This window comes from Mercenaria mercenaria, unplaced genomic scaffold (assembly GCF_021730395.1).
Source record: "Mercenaria mercenaria strain notata unplaced genomic scaffold, MADL_Memer_1 contig_4414, whole genome shotgun sequence".
NCBI lineage: Eukaryota > Metazoa > Mollusca > Bivalvia > Venerida > Veneridae > Mercenaria > Mercenaria mercenaria.
In genome coordinates, this window is record NW_026462641.1 from 2,351 (window position 1) to 21,671 (window position 19,321).

General features: G+C 37.3%; 1 protein-coding gene across 1 annotated transcript in view; it reads right to left on the minus strand.

The window, feature by feature from the left end:
• Positions 1–2,898: 2,898 nt before the first annotated feature.
• LOC128553868 (E3 ubiquitin-protein ligase rnf213-alpha-like) overlaps positions 2,899–19,321 on the minus strand; it is a gene marked incomplete at its 3' end in the record, with an annotated part of 55,602 nt that continues 39,179 nt past the window's right edge. Inside the window, exons 10-13 of the mRNA XM_053535060.1 lie at positions 17,364–17,419; positions 14,108–14,396; positions 9,053–9,157; positions 2,899–3,006 (exon numbers count right to left, since the gene is read on the minus strand). Of these exons, the coding sequence (XP_053391035.1) occupies positions 2,899–3,006; positions 9,053–9,157; positions 14,108–14,396; positions 17,364–17,419 (558 nt within the window). The remainder of the gene's footprint in view (positions 3,007–9,052; positions 9,158–14,107; positions 14,397–17,363; positions 17,420–19,321) is intronic.

The following is a 19,321-nucleotide window of genomic DNA, read 5'->3' on the forward strand; positions in this document are numbered from 1 at the left end:
CAAGCAAAAGTTTACGGACGGACGCACGGACGGACGCACGGACGACAGACACCGCGCGATCACAAAAGCTCACCTTGTCACTTTGTGACAGGTGAGCTAAAAATGTCAAACGATAGAAATAAGGTGCATATTGACAAGTTATATAGTGATTGAGAAGTTCTCAAAAAATTCCTTTTGATCACCTCCCCTGATAATTTTGGTTTTTCATGAGTTATCTCCCCTGAAAACTAGAAAAACTAATTTTCTCCTTTTCCCTATGGGGAATTTTAAATTTCTTTTTAATATTTGTATCAGAATAATATAATGCAGCTTTCTACCACAAAATTTTCTCGAAACTCAAGCTCATAAGAAATCAAAGAAATTATATATTTCCCATAGGCATCCATGTTAACTTCAATACCGATTATCTCCCCAAAATATGAAAAATTTCGAAAAATCTCTTGGTGAAACGTTTTTAATTTTGAATGTCTTTAAAATGACCAAATTTCATTTAAATATTACCATCCAGTTACAAGATATGAAAATTTAATATGGCTATTACACCATGTTATCCTTAAATGGTTTTTATTCATCTAGCAGTTATGCAACTTGCATAATTTATGTTATCAACATTAAAACAAGAGGGCACTGAAGGCCTTGTATTGCTCACCTAACCTAGTTCTTACCCCAGAAAACCTTTTATTTAATTTGACCTTCATTGTGTAAAGGCATTTTAAACAAGTTTTCTGTAAATCAGGTTGATCATCTTCCAATTTTTTCAATGGTTTAACACAATGATCTAGTCTTTTACCATTGTTACCCTTTTAATTCAAAAGTATCCTAGATTTTACACAGACAAGTATTCTGGCTAGTCCTCATGAAGATCAGGTAGAAAATAAAGAGAATAATTATGTCCCTTTGAGTGCCAACAAGGGTTATGTATGATTAAACCTAGTGACCTAGTTTTTTAAATGGGTAACCCCGGGTGGACGGATAGCTCAGTGGTTTGCACACTGGCCTTCAAATCCTGAGGTCAGGGGTTCGATCCCCGGCAGTTACTCGGGAATTTTCAGAAACGCTTTTCAGTGTTTCCCACCCAACTACAGGTGTACTGGTCAGGAACCCAGGCAATCCTTGCGTGTATCAGTGCTATACACTGGGCACGTTAAAGAACCAGGCTGTCTATTCGCAACGAGCTAGGCTAAGTTAGCCGGACAAGCCTGTATCTGATTTCTGATCTCTCTGTCACGGGGGCTTTGTCTCACTCTGTCCCTCTGGTCAGATCGTTCTGTGTCTGTACTAGTAGAGGATGAATTATGTGCCCTGTGAGGCATCTGAACTATGTAAAGCGCTTTTAAACGTGAAATTGATCATGAAAAGGGTGCTATATAAATCTGGTATAATAATAATAATAATAATAATTTCTGAACTTGACAAAGATTTCATACAGGCAAACATTCTCACAATGTTTTATCATGATGAACATGTTGAAAATTTGGCCCCTAGAGTGTTAACTAAGTTTTCTATGACTTGACCTAGTAACTAGTTTAAGGCCTCAGGTAATCCAGTTTTGAAAATGACCTAGATTACATAAAGGCAAACATTCTGTCAAAGTTTTATGAAGATAAAGTATAAAATGAGGCTGTTAAAATGCTTTTCTAAAATTTGACCTAGTGGACTATTTCTTTTGACTTCAGGTTTCCCAGATGCAAGCAGGACTGATTTCAAAGATATACATTCTGCAACAAGGGTGCCATAGTCACAAAATACGTATGTCAAGAGCTTGTTAGAAGAAAAAATTTTATTACAGATCTGCACATATGATTCAAATATCATGACAGTAGCTTCAAAAATACGAAAAAAGGGCTATCGTTAAAAATGATGGATGCTGCATATTTGTCAGTGGATGTATAGCTAAGAATTTTAGTCTTAGTAGGTCTTTAGTCCAGGTACCCACACAACAAGTCTTGATATCATAGATGAAAGCATAGGCAAATTTTGAGAAAGTTGAAAAATCTCTATGCATGAAGAAGAAATGCTCCAGACAAAGTTGTCATTCTTGCACTGACCTTTGACCTCTAAGTGTGATCTTGACCTAAGACCAAGGGACCTGGTTCTTGCGCAAGACACTCCGTCTCATGATGGTGATCAATTGTGCCAAGGAAGATCAAAATCCCCCATGCATGAAGAAGAAATGCTCCAGACAGACATTCTCGATTTGACCTTTGACCTTTGTGAGCTTGAACTTAGACCTTGGGACCTGGTTCTTGCACATGATACACCGTCTCATGGTGGTGAACATTTGTGCCAAGTTACATCCAAAATCCCTCCATACATGAAGAAGAAATGCTCCGGACAAAGTTGTCATTCTTGTATCTGACCTTTGATATCTAAAGGTGACCTTTACCTTATACCTAGGGACCTGGTTCTTGCGCACAACACTCAGTCTCATGACGATAAACAATTGTGCAAAGTAACATCAAAATCTCTCCATGCATGAAGAAGAAATTCTCCAGTCATTCTTTAATTTGACCTTTGACCTCTAAGTGTGACCTTGACCTTAGACCTAGGGACCTGTTTTTGCGCATGACACTCCATCTCATGATGGTGAAATTTTGTGACAAGTTACATCAAAATCCCTCCCTGCATGAAGAAGAAATGCTTCGAACAATGTTTGTGGACAAAAGCCTGCCGGCCCGCCAGTCCTCCCACCAGCCCGCCCGCCAAGGCGTTCCCATAATACAGACGGGCGTATAAAAAGGTTTTATGAAGATGAGGTAGAAAATGTAGCCTCCATTATATAATCTAGATTGACAGTCATCTTATGACCTAAACTGTGATAGTACAGCTTTAGGTCAAACAAGTGACATTTAGATACAGCTATAAAACATAGTTATAACACTGTAAACAATTACTCACCTGAAAAGCTGCTTTGCTCATGACCTCCTGCATTTTTGAATTGAATTTGTCCACTTTTTGACAGTAGAGTTGTACAAAGTCTTTCATCAGTAAGCTGTCTTTGCAAACCTTAAAATATTACATCCAGTGAAACAATAAGTATCTGTATTGTAAGACTTCTTCTTGTAACTCAAAGAGATAAACATGACTGTATAAAGTACATTAACAAGTATTTTCTCTTGCAACAGACAAATTAATAAGTTCAATTACTTTTCAGTTCAGCTACACAGCAAGTAATGTAGTTACGATTCTTGTACTCTGTACTGTATGTCATTGTCCTCTTTGATGTTGCGAAAGTTCAACAAAATTTCTCTGCTAGATGTTTAGTTCTTGTCCAGAAAAAAGTGCTGAGTAAACTTAACAAGAGCACCACCTTGTGGGTGCTGACGCTCATGTGATTTTTTTTTTGTATAATTTGTTTATTTGTTTTGGGTTTAACGCCGTTTTTCAACATTATTTCAGTCATGTAACGGCGGGCAGTTAACCTAACCAGTGTTCCTGGATTCTGTACCAGTACAAACCTGTTCTCTACAAGTAACTGCCAGCTTTCTTGTATAATAGAAAAATTGTCCTACCCATGATTTTCTAAGTCCAAAAAGGGCCATATTTCTTGCAAAAAGCAGGATGGAGTTATGTTTCTTGCTGTACAGGGTCAGCTTATGATGGTGAACAAGTGTTGCAAGTTTCAAAGCAATAGCTTTGATAGTTTAGGAGAAAAGCTGACCTAAACATAAAACTTAACCAGGCAACGCCAACACGACGCCGATCAAGTGATGACAATAACTCATCATTTTTTTTTTTTAAATCAAATGAGCTAATAAATGGAGATAATTCAAAAAGAAAGAAAAGTATAGTAACTGTTATAGTTCTTGTACAATGCAATTTCTCCAAATATCCTCAATGTTTGTTTGCAGGTGGAACCCTAAATGTCCCCATCTCTTTATGGGAATAATGTGTATGAATTTTCACTGACATCCATTTAAAACCATGGAAAAGTTTGGTCAAAAACACTTTAGGAGGTCACACATATCAACACTTCATGGTGGTCATATTTATGAAGTTTCAAAACAAGTTCTGCCATAGCTGACAGCACACTTGACTGTAGTCCAGTATCCAAAAATCACTTACATGTAAATTCGAACTTTACCCGCCATCTACTGACATAAAGTTTTTGTTTTCAAATGTAAAAGGCCCACTAAAGAACTGTATTTGGCAAAGTTATAAAACATTTTATTAATAACACTTTTTAACACACACTGCATGTCTGGTCTTCAACCCTTTCACACTTGGATGCTAAAGACTTCCTCTTTGACTGACACTATGACAGGCTGTACTTAAATACCATTTAAACAGAACTATTTATTGAATCCACAAATTCATATCTATATGAAATTGCCGATACAGTCAAGCCCATGAATCTCCTGCCCACAATATTAAACAAGAACTGTCTGTAAAACAGCCAATGCTCGACTATTCGAATCGTTGTCCAAGAAGCAGAAATATTACCCTAATGTTAAAATATCCATAGAGTTTCAATCCTGTATCTGCATTAGTTTTAGAGATAGTAACTTGCATGCAAAACTTTAACCAGAAGGTTTTAAGTTCAAAAGGGTCCATAATTTTGTAAAATACATGTTAGAGTTATGGGACTTGATGCTATGACCTAGTTTTATAACCCTGAAGAAACATCGGAAGTTTCATTTCAGCATTTGCATTAGTTTTTGAGATAAAAACTTGCATGCAAAACTTGAAGCAGGATTTTATAATTCCAAAAGGGGGCATAAGTTGCCCAAAATACATGTCAGATTTATGCGACTTGATCCTGTGAGGTTAATTATTGACCTAGGAAAAGAAAAAAATAACTTTCAAAGCTATATAAGTTACATGGATGGTGCAATATATATTTTAGGTAATTGCTGAAATAATAGAAGAAAACCTTCTTAAAATTTACCACTAACAGTTTAAATAAATCAGTATGTGACAATTTGGGCTTCAATTTCTTCTTAAATATCTTTTTAAAAAGCAATGGTAGTGGTAACGTATTTTAAAGAGTGTTACGGAAACAATCACACTGTCTCATAAGTAAAGAAGCATATTGTATTATTATAGTACGAAGTAAGCAATATTAATTATGTTTCTGGAATATTTTTAAATAATTGATGCAATACAACAAGGTTGTTGAAATGGTAATGTAACATGTGTAATGTATGTAACATTTTTATTCTTCCTTCAATGAAGTGTTAACTCTATGTCTGCAAACATTATAGACCACATAAAAATTGTTATTTAAATGATAACAATTAATCATATCATTTTATTCAGTTTTAGTGGTCTCAGAATTTTATTTGTTGTTTGTGACACTGGTTCATTTTATGCAAATTAGCTGAGCACATCCAGTTTTTAGTAAAATAATACCATAAGAGTAACAAAATAATATATTAAAAACACCGAGAGACTTTAAGACCAGATCAAAGCTGTTTGGTACATTTAACTTGATTTGAAACTTAGAAAATGTTGTTGTTTTTTTTTAATATGTCACTTTGTAACATTCTCATTAATATTCATGAATATGCAAATTAGTTAATTAACATAAAAATGCTGCTGTATTTCTAGCTCCATTTTGACACCATTTTTGTTGTTTTATCACCAAAACTGACCAAGATATGACTGATTATCAACTATATGGTTGTCCTTTTAAAAAATGAATGGTTGCCATGGAAACAGTGAAATCATATATAGTTTAAAAGAGATTTTTCATGGGAACATTTTTTATTTTCAAAGAGTTGGTCCTGCTGAACAATTTGGTACCTATGAAAACAAGAGGGTCATGATTACCCTGGATCGCTCACCTGAGTATTATGATCTACATGTTTCAAATGTAAAAATAATGATAAAATATTAAGAAAGTCAGTAGGTCACATTCATGGTCAATGAAATTCAGTTTTATGATTTGTGTGCAAAACTGTGTATGTCATCAAAATTTCAAAGCTGTATCTTAACAAGAGGGCCAAGATGGCCCTAGGTCGCTCACCTGAGAAACACACCATAACATAACATATTAAACAGTGTAAACATGTTTGACCTAGTGATTTCATGGAATAAAATATTTTGACCAATTATCATTAAAATTGGAGCAAAATTCTTGAGTGTAAGTATTTTCTTTGATTTGACCTAGTGACCTAGTTTTTGACCCCAGATGACCCATATTCGAACATGACCTAGATTTCATCAAGGCAACCATTCTGACCAGATTTTATGAAAATCCAGTGTAAAATGCAGCCCCTATTGCATACACAAGGTTTTTCCTTGATTTGACCTAGTGACCTAGTTTTTAAACCCAGATGACCCATATTTGAACTTGACCTAGATGTCATCAAGGCTATCATTCTGACAAAATTTCATGAAGATCAGTTAAAAAAAAATTAAGCCTCTATCGCATACACAAGGTTTTTCTTTGATTTAACATAGTGACCTACTTTTTGACCCCAGATGACCCATATTCAAACTTGACCTAAATTTCATCAAGGCAATCATTCTGACCAAATTTCATGAAGATCAATTGAAAAATACAGCCTCTATTGCATACAGAAGGGTTTTCTTTGATTTGACCTAGTGACCTATTTTGTGACCCAAGATGACCAATAATCAAACTTAACGTAGATTTTATCAAGGCAATCATAATTTCATGAAGATCAATGGAAAAATATAGCCTCTATCGCATACGCAAAGTTTTTCTTTCATTTGATCTAGTGACCTAATTTTTGATCCCAGATGACCCATATTCAAACTTGACCTAGATTTCATCAATGCAATCATTCTGACCAAATTTCATGAAGATCAATAGAAAAATACAGCCTCTTGTCGCATACATAAGGTTTTTCTTTGATTTGACCTAGTGACCTACTTTTTGACCCAAGATGACCCATTTTCAAATTCGGTCTAGATTTCATTAAGGTTATCATTTTGACTTAATTTCAGGAAGATCAATTGAAAAATACAGCCTCTATTGCATATACAAGATTTTCCTTTGATTTGACCTAGTGACCTAGTTTTTGACCCCAGATGACCCATATTCAAACTTGACCTAGATTTCATCAAGGCAATCATTCTGACCAAATTCATGAAGATTAATTGAAAAATACAGCCTCTATCGCATACACAAGGTTTTTCTTTGATTTGATCTAGTGATCTAGTTTTTGACCCCAGATGACCCATTTTCAAACTCGGCCTAGATTTCATCAAGGTAATCATTCTGACAAAAATTCATGAAGATTAATTGAAAAATACAGCCTCTATCACATACACAAGGTTTTTCTTTGATTTGACCTAGGGACCTAGTTTTTGACACCAGATGACCCATTTTCAAATTCGGCTTAGATTTCATCAAGGTTATCATTCTGACCAAAATTCATTAAGATTAATTGAAAAATACAGCCTCTATCGCATACACAAGGTTTTTGTTTGATTTGACCTAGTGACCTAGTTTTTGACCCCAGGATGGGGCCTCTTTAAACCCTAGGGGCATAATTTGAACAATTTTGATAGAGGACTACTAGACAATACATCATACCAAATATCAAAAGCATAGGTCGTATGGTTTCAGACAAGAAGATGTTTTTTTCTATATAAGTCTATATAAAACGTGGGACCCCCAGGGCAGGGACTCTTTTCATCCAAGGGGTACAATTTGAACGATTTTGGTTGAGGACCATAAGACAATGCTACAAACCAAATATCAAAGGTCTAAGTGTTGTGGTTTCAGACAAGAAGATTTTTAAACTTTTTTTCCTATATAAGTCTACGTAAAACTTGGGACCCCCGAGGCGGGGCCATATTTGATCCTAGAGGAATAATTTGAACAATCTTGGTAGAGGACCACTAGATGATGCTACATACCAAATATCAAAGCCCTAGGCCATGTGGTTTCAGACAAGAAGATTTTTTCCCTATATAAGTCTATATAAACCATGTGACCCCCATGACGGGGCCATATTTGACCCCAGGGGGATAATTTGAACACTATTGGTAGAGGACCACTAGATGATGCTACACACCAGATATCAAAGCCCTAGGCCCTGTGGTTTTGGCCAAGAAGATTTTTAAAGTTTTTCCTTTCGGTTGCCATGGCAACCAGAGTTCTGCATGGAATTCAATTTTTTGAACAACTTTGAAAGGGGGCCACCCAAGGATCATTCAAGTGAAGTTTGGTGTAATTCTGCCAAGTGGTTTTCAAGAAGAAGATTTTTTTAGAAATTGTTGATGGACGACGCACCACTGATGACGGACGACGCATGACGGATATCAAGCGGTCACAATAGCTCACCCTGTCATTTTGTGACAGGTGAGCTAAAAAGTCTAGGGGGGATGCATGGTAGACCTTATTGGCCCCCGTACTATAGGGTTCTGGGTGTTGTGCATGACACATCATCTCATCATGGGGAACATTTATGCCAAGTTACAGTAATATTAAAATCCCTTGATGGATGACAGAGTTCCGGACCGGACAGGAAAAAAACCCTATTGACATTTGACCTCCAACTGTGACCTTGACCTTTGAGCTAGGGGTTCGGGTTTTGTGCATGACACGTCGTCTCATCATGGGGAACATTTGGGCCAAGTAATATTAAAATACCTTCATAAATGGCAGAGTTATGGATTGGACAGGAAAAAAACCCTGTTGACCTTTGACCTCCTATTGTGACCTTGACCTTTGAGCAAGGGGTCTGGGATTTCTGCATGACAAGTTGTCTCATCATGGGGAACATTTGTGCCAAGTGATATTAAAATCCCTTTATGAATGACTGAGTTATGGACCGGATACAAAACAGACCCTGTTCATGCCATGTTAACATTTGACCTCCAATTGTGACCTTGACCTTTAAGCAAGGGGTCCGGGATTTGCGTATGACATGTCATCTCATCATGGGGAACATTTGTGCCAAGTAATATTAAAAATCCCTTCATGGATGACAGAGTTATGGACCGGACACTAAATTGCGGGCGGACGGAATGACGGACGGACAGAAAAGTGCATTCCTATAGTCCCCAAAACTGGTTTTCAACCAGTACTGGACTAATAAAACCTACTATATCAACAATAATTAAATTTACATACCTGAAGACTTAACTTCTCTGACAGATCCTCCGCTATGATTTTATTCCATTCATCACGAACTCTTTCTGACTGCAGTTCTTTCGGAGCAAACAATAAATCCCAGATCTGAAACCATAATGAATGTTCCAGGATTTGTTATCTATACTTTCAATATCTACAAATACATTTTTTCTTAAAGGATCTATCATATACTACAATATATGCACATGCTATAAAACAGCAGGAAATTCTGAATTAGAAAAGCATTTGGGCCAGGCTTACAACATGTCAAAGAACATAAAATTTGTACTTCAAAGTTCTTTGTTTTTTGTTGGGTTTAATGTCACACCAACACAGTTATGGGTCACATGGCAACTTTCCAGCTTGTCATGGTGGAGGTAGACCCTAGGTGCCCCTCCGGGTATTATTTCATCACTGGCTGGCACCTGGGTAGAACCACTGACCTTCCACAATCCTTAGCTGGAAGGCTTTCATTCTATGCTCTAAGTGAACTATCATCAGCAAGAGACAAGTGAGTGAGTGAGTTGGGTTTTACGGCGAATCGACACAAAATGGTCATATATCGCCGAGAAGAAGTCATATTGCAAACACCAACTGTAAAGCCCAAACACCGAAAACACGTAAAGCATACCTAAAAACATCCATGCAAAAATGTAAAGCACATCCAAAAGCAGCAATGTAAAAATGTATGTACAAGTGATTTAAAGTAAGCAACCTTAACTTCTTTGTCCAGAGTTAAATTCAAAATAGAAAGGCATACACTGACAAGAAAAAGAAGACAAGTGCACAATGGTATTGTACACTGTCAAGAAGAACTATCTGAATAGCATGCTAAAATTTCTCTTAGAAATATTATCCTCTGGAAAATAAATTCTAATGAATATTTGAACCTGAAATTCTCAAGTTATATAGCTGACACATTTAAGAGTCGACATGCCAAACTGCAGCCAAATTTATTAAGACAGTTTTAAAAGAATTTCATATTTTATATTTCTGCACTAGCAGACGGATTGCTGCCATGGTATCAAGCAAGTGGCCATTTTCCTGCTTGTCTGCCTTTTATATTTTTACCCCAGTCTTTAATGTCTTTTTACGAGAGGGTCACGATGACACCGCTTATCTGATTAATATGAGCTACACAGACAAGTGTAAGAGATCAGGGGTCATCAGGTAATTATTATTAAACAGTCTAGGAAATATGATCAGATAAGGGCCTCTTTTCACCCCAGGGGCATAATTTGAACAATCTTGTTACAGAACCACTAGGCAATGCAACATACCAAATATCAAAGGCCTACGCCTTGAACTTTCAGACAAGAAGATTTTTAAAGTTTTTTTCTATATAAGTCTATGTAAAACTTGGGACCCCAAGAGCAGGGCCTCTTTTCACCCCAGGGGCATAATTTGAACAATTTTGGTAGAGGACCACTAGGCCATGCAACGTACTAAATATCAAAAGCCTAGGTCTTCCAATTTCAGGTAAGAAGATTTTTAAAATTTCTTCCTATGTAAGTCTATGTAAAACTTGGGGACTCCCTGGGTGGGGCCTCTTTTCAGCTCCGGGACATAATTTGAATAATCTTGGTAGAGGACCACTAGACAATGCAACATACCAAATATCTACAGCCTAGGCCTTGCAGTTTCAGACAAGATTTTTAACTTTGTTTCCTATGTAAGTCTATGTAAAACTCTTTTCACCCCAGGGGCATAATTTTAACAATCTTTATAGAGGACCATTAGATGATGTCACATGCCGATTAAAGAGGCTCTCAGCCAAGGCGGTTCAGGACAAGATTTTTTCAAGTTTTTCCTTGTTTTGTGTGAAATTCATTTTTTTAACAATTTTGAAAGGGGGCCACATAAGGATCATTTCTGTGTAGTTTGGTGTAAATCTGCCCAGTGATTTTCAAGAAGATTTTTTTAGAAATTGTTGACAGACACACGATGCACGACTGACAACAGACTATGGACATCATTGAAGTGGTCACAATAGCTTACCATGAGCATTTGGCTCAGGTGAGCTAAACAAAACAACCATTCAGCCGGGGAGCCAAGCTAGCAGACATTTATTATGGTGATCCTTTGTGCTCAATGATTTTAATTGATAAGCCTAATACACTTACTGTCTGACAGGATATTTAAAATAACATAATTTAGCTGTGGAAGCCTTTTAGGCGCAATCAAGTGGAAACATTTGATCAAATTCGTGAAAGTTCATGAACCAAGGCAAGTGTAATTCTGCCCAGTAATTCCAGAAGAGAAGATGTTTAAAAATGATGATGCCATCTGACAGAAACATGTGCAGATGACATGGACACAAGATAATCACAAAAAAATTAACGTGTTGAGCTAAAATTCTTCCAATGTAGCTTTATCATGTAGCGCACATTCATATCCAAATTATAAGTTTTAAAAAAATTGGTAGTTTCTTATTATTTTTACCTAAACTGACACACTTTCTTCCTTGCTCTAGATTTTTAGAATAAAAATACTGAGACAAGTTTACCTGTTGATCATGTAAAAAGTGTGACCAGTACAGGGTTTACAAAATTTTTAATACAAACGGAACTTGTGACTTAATTTTGATCGAGATGAATCAGTTGTAGATCTAGCCTACATTTCATTACAATGAACATTCTCATCAAGTTTGGGTAGAAAGTGTTGCTCCAAAATGTCTATGATTCGACCTTAGATGACCTAGTTTTGTATCCTAGATGGTCTAGCATCAAATTTACCTAGATCTCTATACATATTAGTAATATTTTATTGTAGGGAATACTTTAATCATGTTATATTACAATTGGTCTAAATTTGAGAAAAGTAAAATTGAGAATTATGGACAATGAAGGATGGCTGCCAAATCATCTGTATGTACAAAAAGCTCACCCTGAACTATTGAATCACATGAGCAAAATTCTTTACTCTCATATTTAAAATGAGTTTTTGCAGCCTCATACATGCTAAACACAGGAAATACTAAAGATGCTTTTGAGAAAAGCGCATGTCTCCGACAACTGCCTAATCATCTAAATAGTAAGTCAGTCTTTATATACTGTTTACTTAATCCACATGTGCATGCGCTTTCTTGACACCAAAAGGACGCCTATACTACTAGTAGTTTGGGGGCAAAACTGCACAAGAAATCTGAGTGCTTTTGGTAATTCAAGGGCCGTAATTTCGAAGTGCCTAGGCCGATTTGGCTAGTTATCGAACTTGGCCGAGCACGTATTGGCAGACACATTTTGTTGAAGTTTGGTGAAGAGCTGATGAGAAATGTTTGACTTAGAGTGCGGACAAGCTTTGTGACAGACAGACACACAGACACACAGACAGACTGGAGTAAATCAATATGTCTCCCACACCACTGTGTGGTGGGAGACATGATAACTGTATATCCAAACGTAATGCAGCAAAAAGTTCCACAGAAATAAGAGGGTCATGATGACCCTGGATCGCTCACCAGAGTAATATGAGCTACATGTTTCAAATGTCAAACTGATAATTTTTAGAATTTTTTTGGAAGATTTTCTAATGTACAATCAAGTAAACCCCGGGGCGGGGCCAAGTTTACCCCAGGGGTCATAAATGGAATAAAGTTTGTAGAAGTCTACTAGGCAATGTAACATGTCAAATATCTAAGATCTAGGCCTTCTGGTTTATTTTTAGCAAATTTATGAAGATTTCCCTATATACAATCAAGTAACCCCTGGGGCTGGGTAAATTTGAACCTGGGGGGTCCAGATTTGAAATTTTTTTGTAGAAGTCTACTAGGCAATGCTACACATCAAATATCTAAGATCTAGGCCTTCTGGTTTATTTTTAGAAAATTTTTGAAGATTTTCCTATGTAAAATCAAGTGACCCCATGGGGCGGGGTCAATTTGACCCTGGGGGTCATGATTTGAAAATTTTTTGCAGAAGTCTACTAGGCAATGCTACATGTCAAATATCTAAGATTTAGGCCTTTTGGTTTATTTTTAGAAAATTTTTGAAGATTTTCCTATGTAAAATCAAGTGACCCCTGGGACGGGGTCAATTTTGATCACAGGGGTCATGATTTGAACAGATTTTGTAGAGGTCCACTAGGCAATGCTACACGTGAAATATCTAAGCTCTAGGCCTTCTGGTTTATTTTTAGAAAATTTTTGAAGATTTTCCTATGTAAAATCAAGTGACCCCTGGGCCGGGGTCAATTTTGACCCCGGGGGTCATGATTTGAACAAATTTTGTAGAATTCCATTAGGCAATGCTACATGTGAAATACCTAAGCTGTAGGCCTTCTGTTTTTTTAGAAAAATTTTGAAGATTTTCCTATGTAAAATCAAGTGACCCCTGGGGCGGGGTCAATTTTGACCCCGGGGTCATGATTTGAACAAATTTTGTAGAGGTCCACTAGGCAATGCTACAAGTGAAATATCTAAGCTCTAGGCCTTCTGGATTATTTATAGAAACTTTTGAAGATTTTCCTATGTAAAATCAAGTGACCCCTGGGGCGGGGTCAAATTTGACCCCAGAGTCATGATTTGAACAATTTTAGTAGAGGTCCATTAGGCAATGCTACATGTGAAATATCTAAGCTCTAGGTCTTTTGGTTTTTGAGTAGAAGATTTTTTAAGATTTTCCTATGTAAAATCAAGTGACCCCTGGGGCGGGGTCAATTTTGACCCCGGGGTCATGATTTGAAGAAACTTGGTAGAGGTCCACTAGGCAATGCTTCACACCAAATATCTAAGCTCTAGGGCTTCTGGTTTTTGAGAAGAAGATTTTTAAAGTTTTTCCTTTCCGTTGCAATGGCAACCAGAGTTCTGCATGGAATTCAATTCTTTGAACAATTTTTGTAGAGCTTCACCCAAGGAACATTCCTGTGAAGTTTGGATGAAATTGGCTAAGTGGTTTATAAGGAGATGTTGTTTAAAGGAAAATGTGGACGGACGGACGCCAGACGGTGAGCGATCACAACAGCTCACCCCGAGCACTTTGTGCTCTGGTGAACTAAAAAACAAAGATGAATATTTTACCTCTAAAAATAAAGATTATCAAATGAAACTTTGAATACCGTCAATATATTGTCCATGTAGGTGGTCCAGTTATACTGCCATGTTCCCATCCAACGCACAGCTTTTGATGTTGTAGAAGTCAGTACTTGTTTTAGACTTGGAACTTTTGCCGAAGTTGTCAGGTTTTCATTTTTAGAAGTCATACACCTGTCATACATTGCTAAACAATGTACAAGGGTCTGAACACTTAAGTAAAATAATTCACTTCTGTCAGCTCTTGTGCATTCTTCAAACAGACTGGCAGCAATAACATAACACATGGTCCATAGTGTAAGCATGCAGGTCTCACTGTAATTCAAAACAAGAGCTATCAGTAAACTGAATTATGCTCCATGAATATATCCTGAAAGTATAAACTTTTATATAAAATTAAACTAGATGTGTGTCCATAGGACACAGGTGCCCCCCACTCCTGCCACTGTAACACGGTTTAATGACTCCGGTTAAACAATTTTTAAGATGTTTGCAACACAAACTTTTAAGAACCTTATGTGTATTTTTCACTTAGTTGGCCATAACTCTGGCCTAGCTGAGTAAAATCCTAAAGAGAACACTTCATAGGCTATAAAACAATCCTCTAATGTTTTATGATTCTAGGTCAAGTACATTTTAACATACATGTTTCACGAACTTTTTCTTTTGAGTAAGTCTGGACAAGAAGTCTGGTCTTGTGTAGTGAAAAAATGACTGTAGGTAAAATATTTTCGGAGCTACGCATGACAAAACATTAAAATGACAATTTTTTCCTAGGTCAGGGGCCATAACTCCTACAATACTGAATGAATCCGGACACGAAACCCCAGGTGCACAACTGCACATGCTGACTAACATTCCTGTAAACTTTGGTGACTAGGTCAAATACTTATAGAGCTACGCACGACACAACATTAAAATGACCAATTTTTAACTAAGTCAGGGGCCATAACTCCTATTAGACTGAATGAATCCGGATGTGAAACCCCAGGTGCACAACTGCACATGCTGACCAACATTCCTGTAAACTTTAGTGACTCTAGGTCAAATACTTTTGGAGCTACGTGCGACACAACATTAAAATGACCAATTTTTAACTAAGTCAGGGGCCATAACTCCTACAAGACTGAATGAATCCGGACACGAAACCCCAGGTGCACAACTACATATGCTGACCGACATTCCTGTAAAGTTTTGTGGCTCTCCGTCTAATACTTTTGGAGCTAGGCGCGACACAACATTAAAATGACCAATTTTTACAAAGTCAGGGGCCATGACTCCTACAAGACTGAATGAATCCGAATGCGAAACCCCAGGTGCACAACTACACATGCTGACCAACATTCCTGTAAAGTTTTGTGACTCTACGTCAAATACTTTTGGAGCTAGGCGCGACACAACATTCTCGGAAAGACGAATGGACAAAAGCAAATCTATATGCCCCCACCACTCATGGGGGGGCACAAAAAAACAAGAGCTCTTCGAACACGAAATGTCCCCCTTGATGCATTCAGGAATTGCACAAGGAACAGAAGTTATTTGCTCACTGTAAACAAAAGTTCTACTGTTCTTGTTCAATGTGAAATTGACCTTTGACCTATTGACCTCAAAATCAACAAGGGTTATCTGCTGGTCATGATCAACCTCCCTATTAAGTTTAGTTGTCCTAGGCCCAAGCGTTCTCAAGGTATCGTCCGGAAATTGTTTAACTGTTTCAGGTCAATGTGACCTTGACCTTTAGCCTACAGACCTCAAAATCTAAAGGGATCATCTACAGATCATGACCAAGCTCCATATCAAATTTCATGATTTGTTTGTTTGTTTTTTTTGGTTTAACGCCGTTTTTCAACAGTATTTCAGTCATGTAATGGCGGGCAGTTAACCTAACCAGTTTTCCTGGATTCTGTACCAGTACAAACCTGTTCTCCACAAGTAACTGCCAACTTCCCCACATGAATGATCAGAGGTGGAGGACTAATGATTTCAGACACAATGTCGTTTATCAAATAGTCAAGGAGAACATACGCCCCGCCTGAGGATCGAACTCGCGACCCCGCGATCTGTAGACCAACGCTCTTACCTACTGAGCTAAGCGGGCGGGCTCCAAATTTCATTATCCTAGGCCCAAGCGTTCTCAAGTTATTGTCTGGAAACAGTTTAAATGTTCCGGGTCACTGTAACCTTGACCTTCGACCTACTGATCTTAAAATCAATAGGGGTCATCTGCTGGACATGATGAACCTCTCTATCATCTTTCATGACCCTTGGCCCAAGCGTTCTCAAGTTATCTTCAGAAACCGTTTAACTGTTCCTGGCCAATTTGACCTTGAACTTTGACAAAATGACCTCAAAATTAATAGGGGTCATCTGCTGGTCATGATCAATCTCCCTATCAATTTTCCTGATCCTAGGCCCAAGCGTTCTTGACTTATTGCCCGAAAACCATTTTACTGTTCCTAGTCAATGTGAACTTGACCTTCGACCTACTGACCTCAAAATCAATAGGGGTCATCTGCTGGTCATGACCAACCTCCCTATCAATTTTCACGATCCTAGGCACAAGCAATCTTGAGTTATCATCCGGAAACCGTTAAACTTTTCCGGGTCACTGTGACCTTGAACTTTGACGTAAAGATCTCAAAATCAATAGGGGTCATCTACTGGTCATAACCAACCTCCCTATCAACTTTCATAATCCTAGGCCCAAGCAATCTTGAGTTATCATCCGGAAACCGTTTAACTCTTCAGGGTCACTGTGACCTTGACCTTTGACATACAGATCTCAAAATCAATAGGGGTCATCTGCAGGCGATGACCAACCTTCCTATCAACTTTCATGATCCTAGTACCAAGCGTTCTTGAGTTATCATCCGGAAACGGATCGGTCTACATACAGACTGACCGACCAACAGACCAACCGACAGACATCTGCAAAACAGTATACCCCTCCTTCTTCGAAGGAGAGCATAATAAGGAGTGTGTGCAGATTATTAGGTTGGTATATATAATGTGGTATGTGGTAGTACATGATTGTATATTCTACCAATAAATGAAAACACATTTTATTTATTTTTAGTAAATAAGGAGGTCTGTTTAAAATTATTAGGGGACAGGGCATATACTGACATATATGGCAGTTCATCTATATCCAGAATCCACAATATGTGCAGGTACACAAAGGGTGTGTGCATTTTTGTTAAATAGGAGGTAGTATTTTAGTAGTGGGGTTCTTATACTGTTGCATTCAGGATCAGAAACAGATTCAGAAACATTATAAATTACCTGTAAAATGTTGCTTGGAGTTGCTTCAACAAGACCTTAATGCACTTGCAACATTTCTGGAAAATAGTGACACAAAAACATATTTAACTTCATTTTCACATTATTCTTCCTCCAGATACTTCTTGCAGCAACATATATAATATCTATCTTTATAATATGGCAAATAAATTTTGAACACAGCTAGAATAGAAAATAACACATATAACTGATGCACACATGATTGCATAATTATGTGGACTGTATGTATATAGACTGTATGTATACAGTATAGAAACAAAAAACAATTTCCCATAACTATGCAGAATATTTACCTAAAAGAACATAACATGCGCCATGCACAACTAGGGTTGGTACTGATCACTTGTGTGAAGTTTCATTAAATTGTGTGCAAGGGTTCGGAAGATTAGGCACGCACAAGATTGCATATGCAGACTGTATGTACATAGTATGTTAACAAGAAACAAAGTCCCATAACTCTGCAATTTTTGTTTTTGAAAGAACCTAACATGCCCCATGCACAACTACTGTTGTTACTGATCACTTGTGTGAAGTTTCATTAAATTGTGTCAAGGGGATGAGGAGAGATGGTGCACACAAGATTGTGTCTATGTATATAGTATAGTAACAAAAAACAAAGTCCCGTAACTCTACAAATTTTTTTTCTGAAAGAACCTAACATGCCCCATGCACAACTACTGTTGTTACTGATCACTTGTGTGAAGTTTCATTAAATTGTCAAGATTTTTCCCTATGTACAATCAAGTAACCCCTGGGGCTGGGTAAATTTGACCCTGGGGGGTAAAGATTTGAACAAATTTTGTAGAGGTCCACTAGGCAATGCTACATGTCAAATATCTAAGCTCTAGGCCTTCTGGTTTATTTATAGAAACTTTTGAAGATTTTTCTATGTACAATCAAGTAACCCCATGGGACGGGGTCAATCTGACCCCGGGGGTCATGATTTGAACAAATTTTGTAGAAGTCTACTAGGCAATGCTACATGTCAAATATCTAAGATCTAGGCCTTCTGGTTTATTTTTAGAATTTTTTTGAAGATTTTCCTATGTAAAATCAAGTGACCCCTGGGGCAGGGTCAATTTTAACCCCAGGGGTCATGATTTGAACAAATTTTGTAGAGGTCTACTAGGAAATGCTACATGTCAAATATCTAAGCTCTAGGCCATCTGGTTTATTTTTTTTAAATTTTAAGATTTTCCTATAGAAATCTATGTCAATTTTGACCCCGGAGTCATGATTTGAATAAATTTGGTAGAGGTCCACTAGGCAATGCTTCACACCAAATATCTAAGCTCTAGGCTTCTGGTTTTTGAGAAGAAGATTATTTTAGTTTTTCCTTTCGGATACTATGGCAACCAGAGTTCTGCATGGAATTCAATTCTTTGAAAAAATTTTGTAGAGCTTCACCCAAGGAACATTCCTGTGAAGTTTGGATGAAATTGGCTTAGCGGTTTATGAGGAGATGTCGTTTAAAGTAAAAGTTTATGGACGCCGGACGGTGAGTGATCAGAATAGCTCACCCTGAGCCTTTGGCTCAGGTGAGCTAAAAATTAACCAACGCTTATGCCAACAATCAAGTGACAACAATACAACAAGAGTTTTTCAACAAGAGGGTCATGATGACCCTGGATCGCTCACCTGAGTAATATGAGCTACATGTTTCAAACTGATGATAAAATATTAAGAAAGTCAGTAGGTCACATTCATGATCAATGAAATTCAGTTTTAGGATTTGTGTGCAAAACTGTATATGTCATCAATTTTTCAAGACTGTATCTTACAAAACAAGTCAGTAGATCAGTAGGTCAAGGTCACAGTGAAATGACATCATATTACTTGGGGTCATCAGGTAATTATAATTAAACAGTCTTGGAAATAGGATCAGATGATTTTTAAGTATTTTTCCTATATAACTCACATAATAACTAAGTGACCCCAGG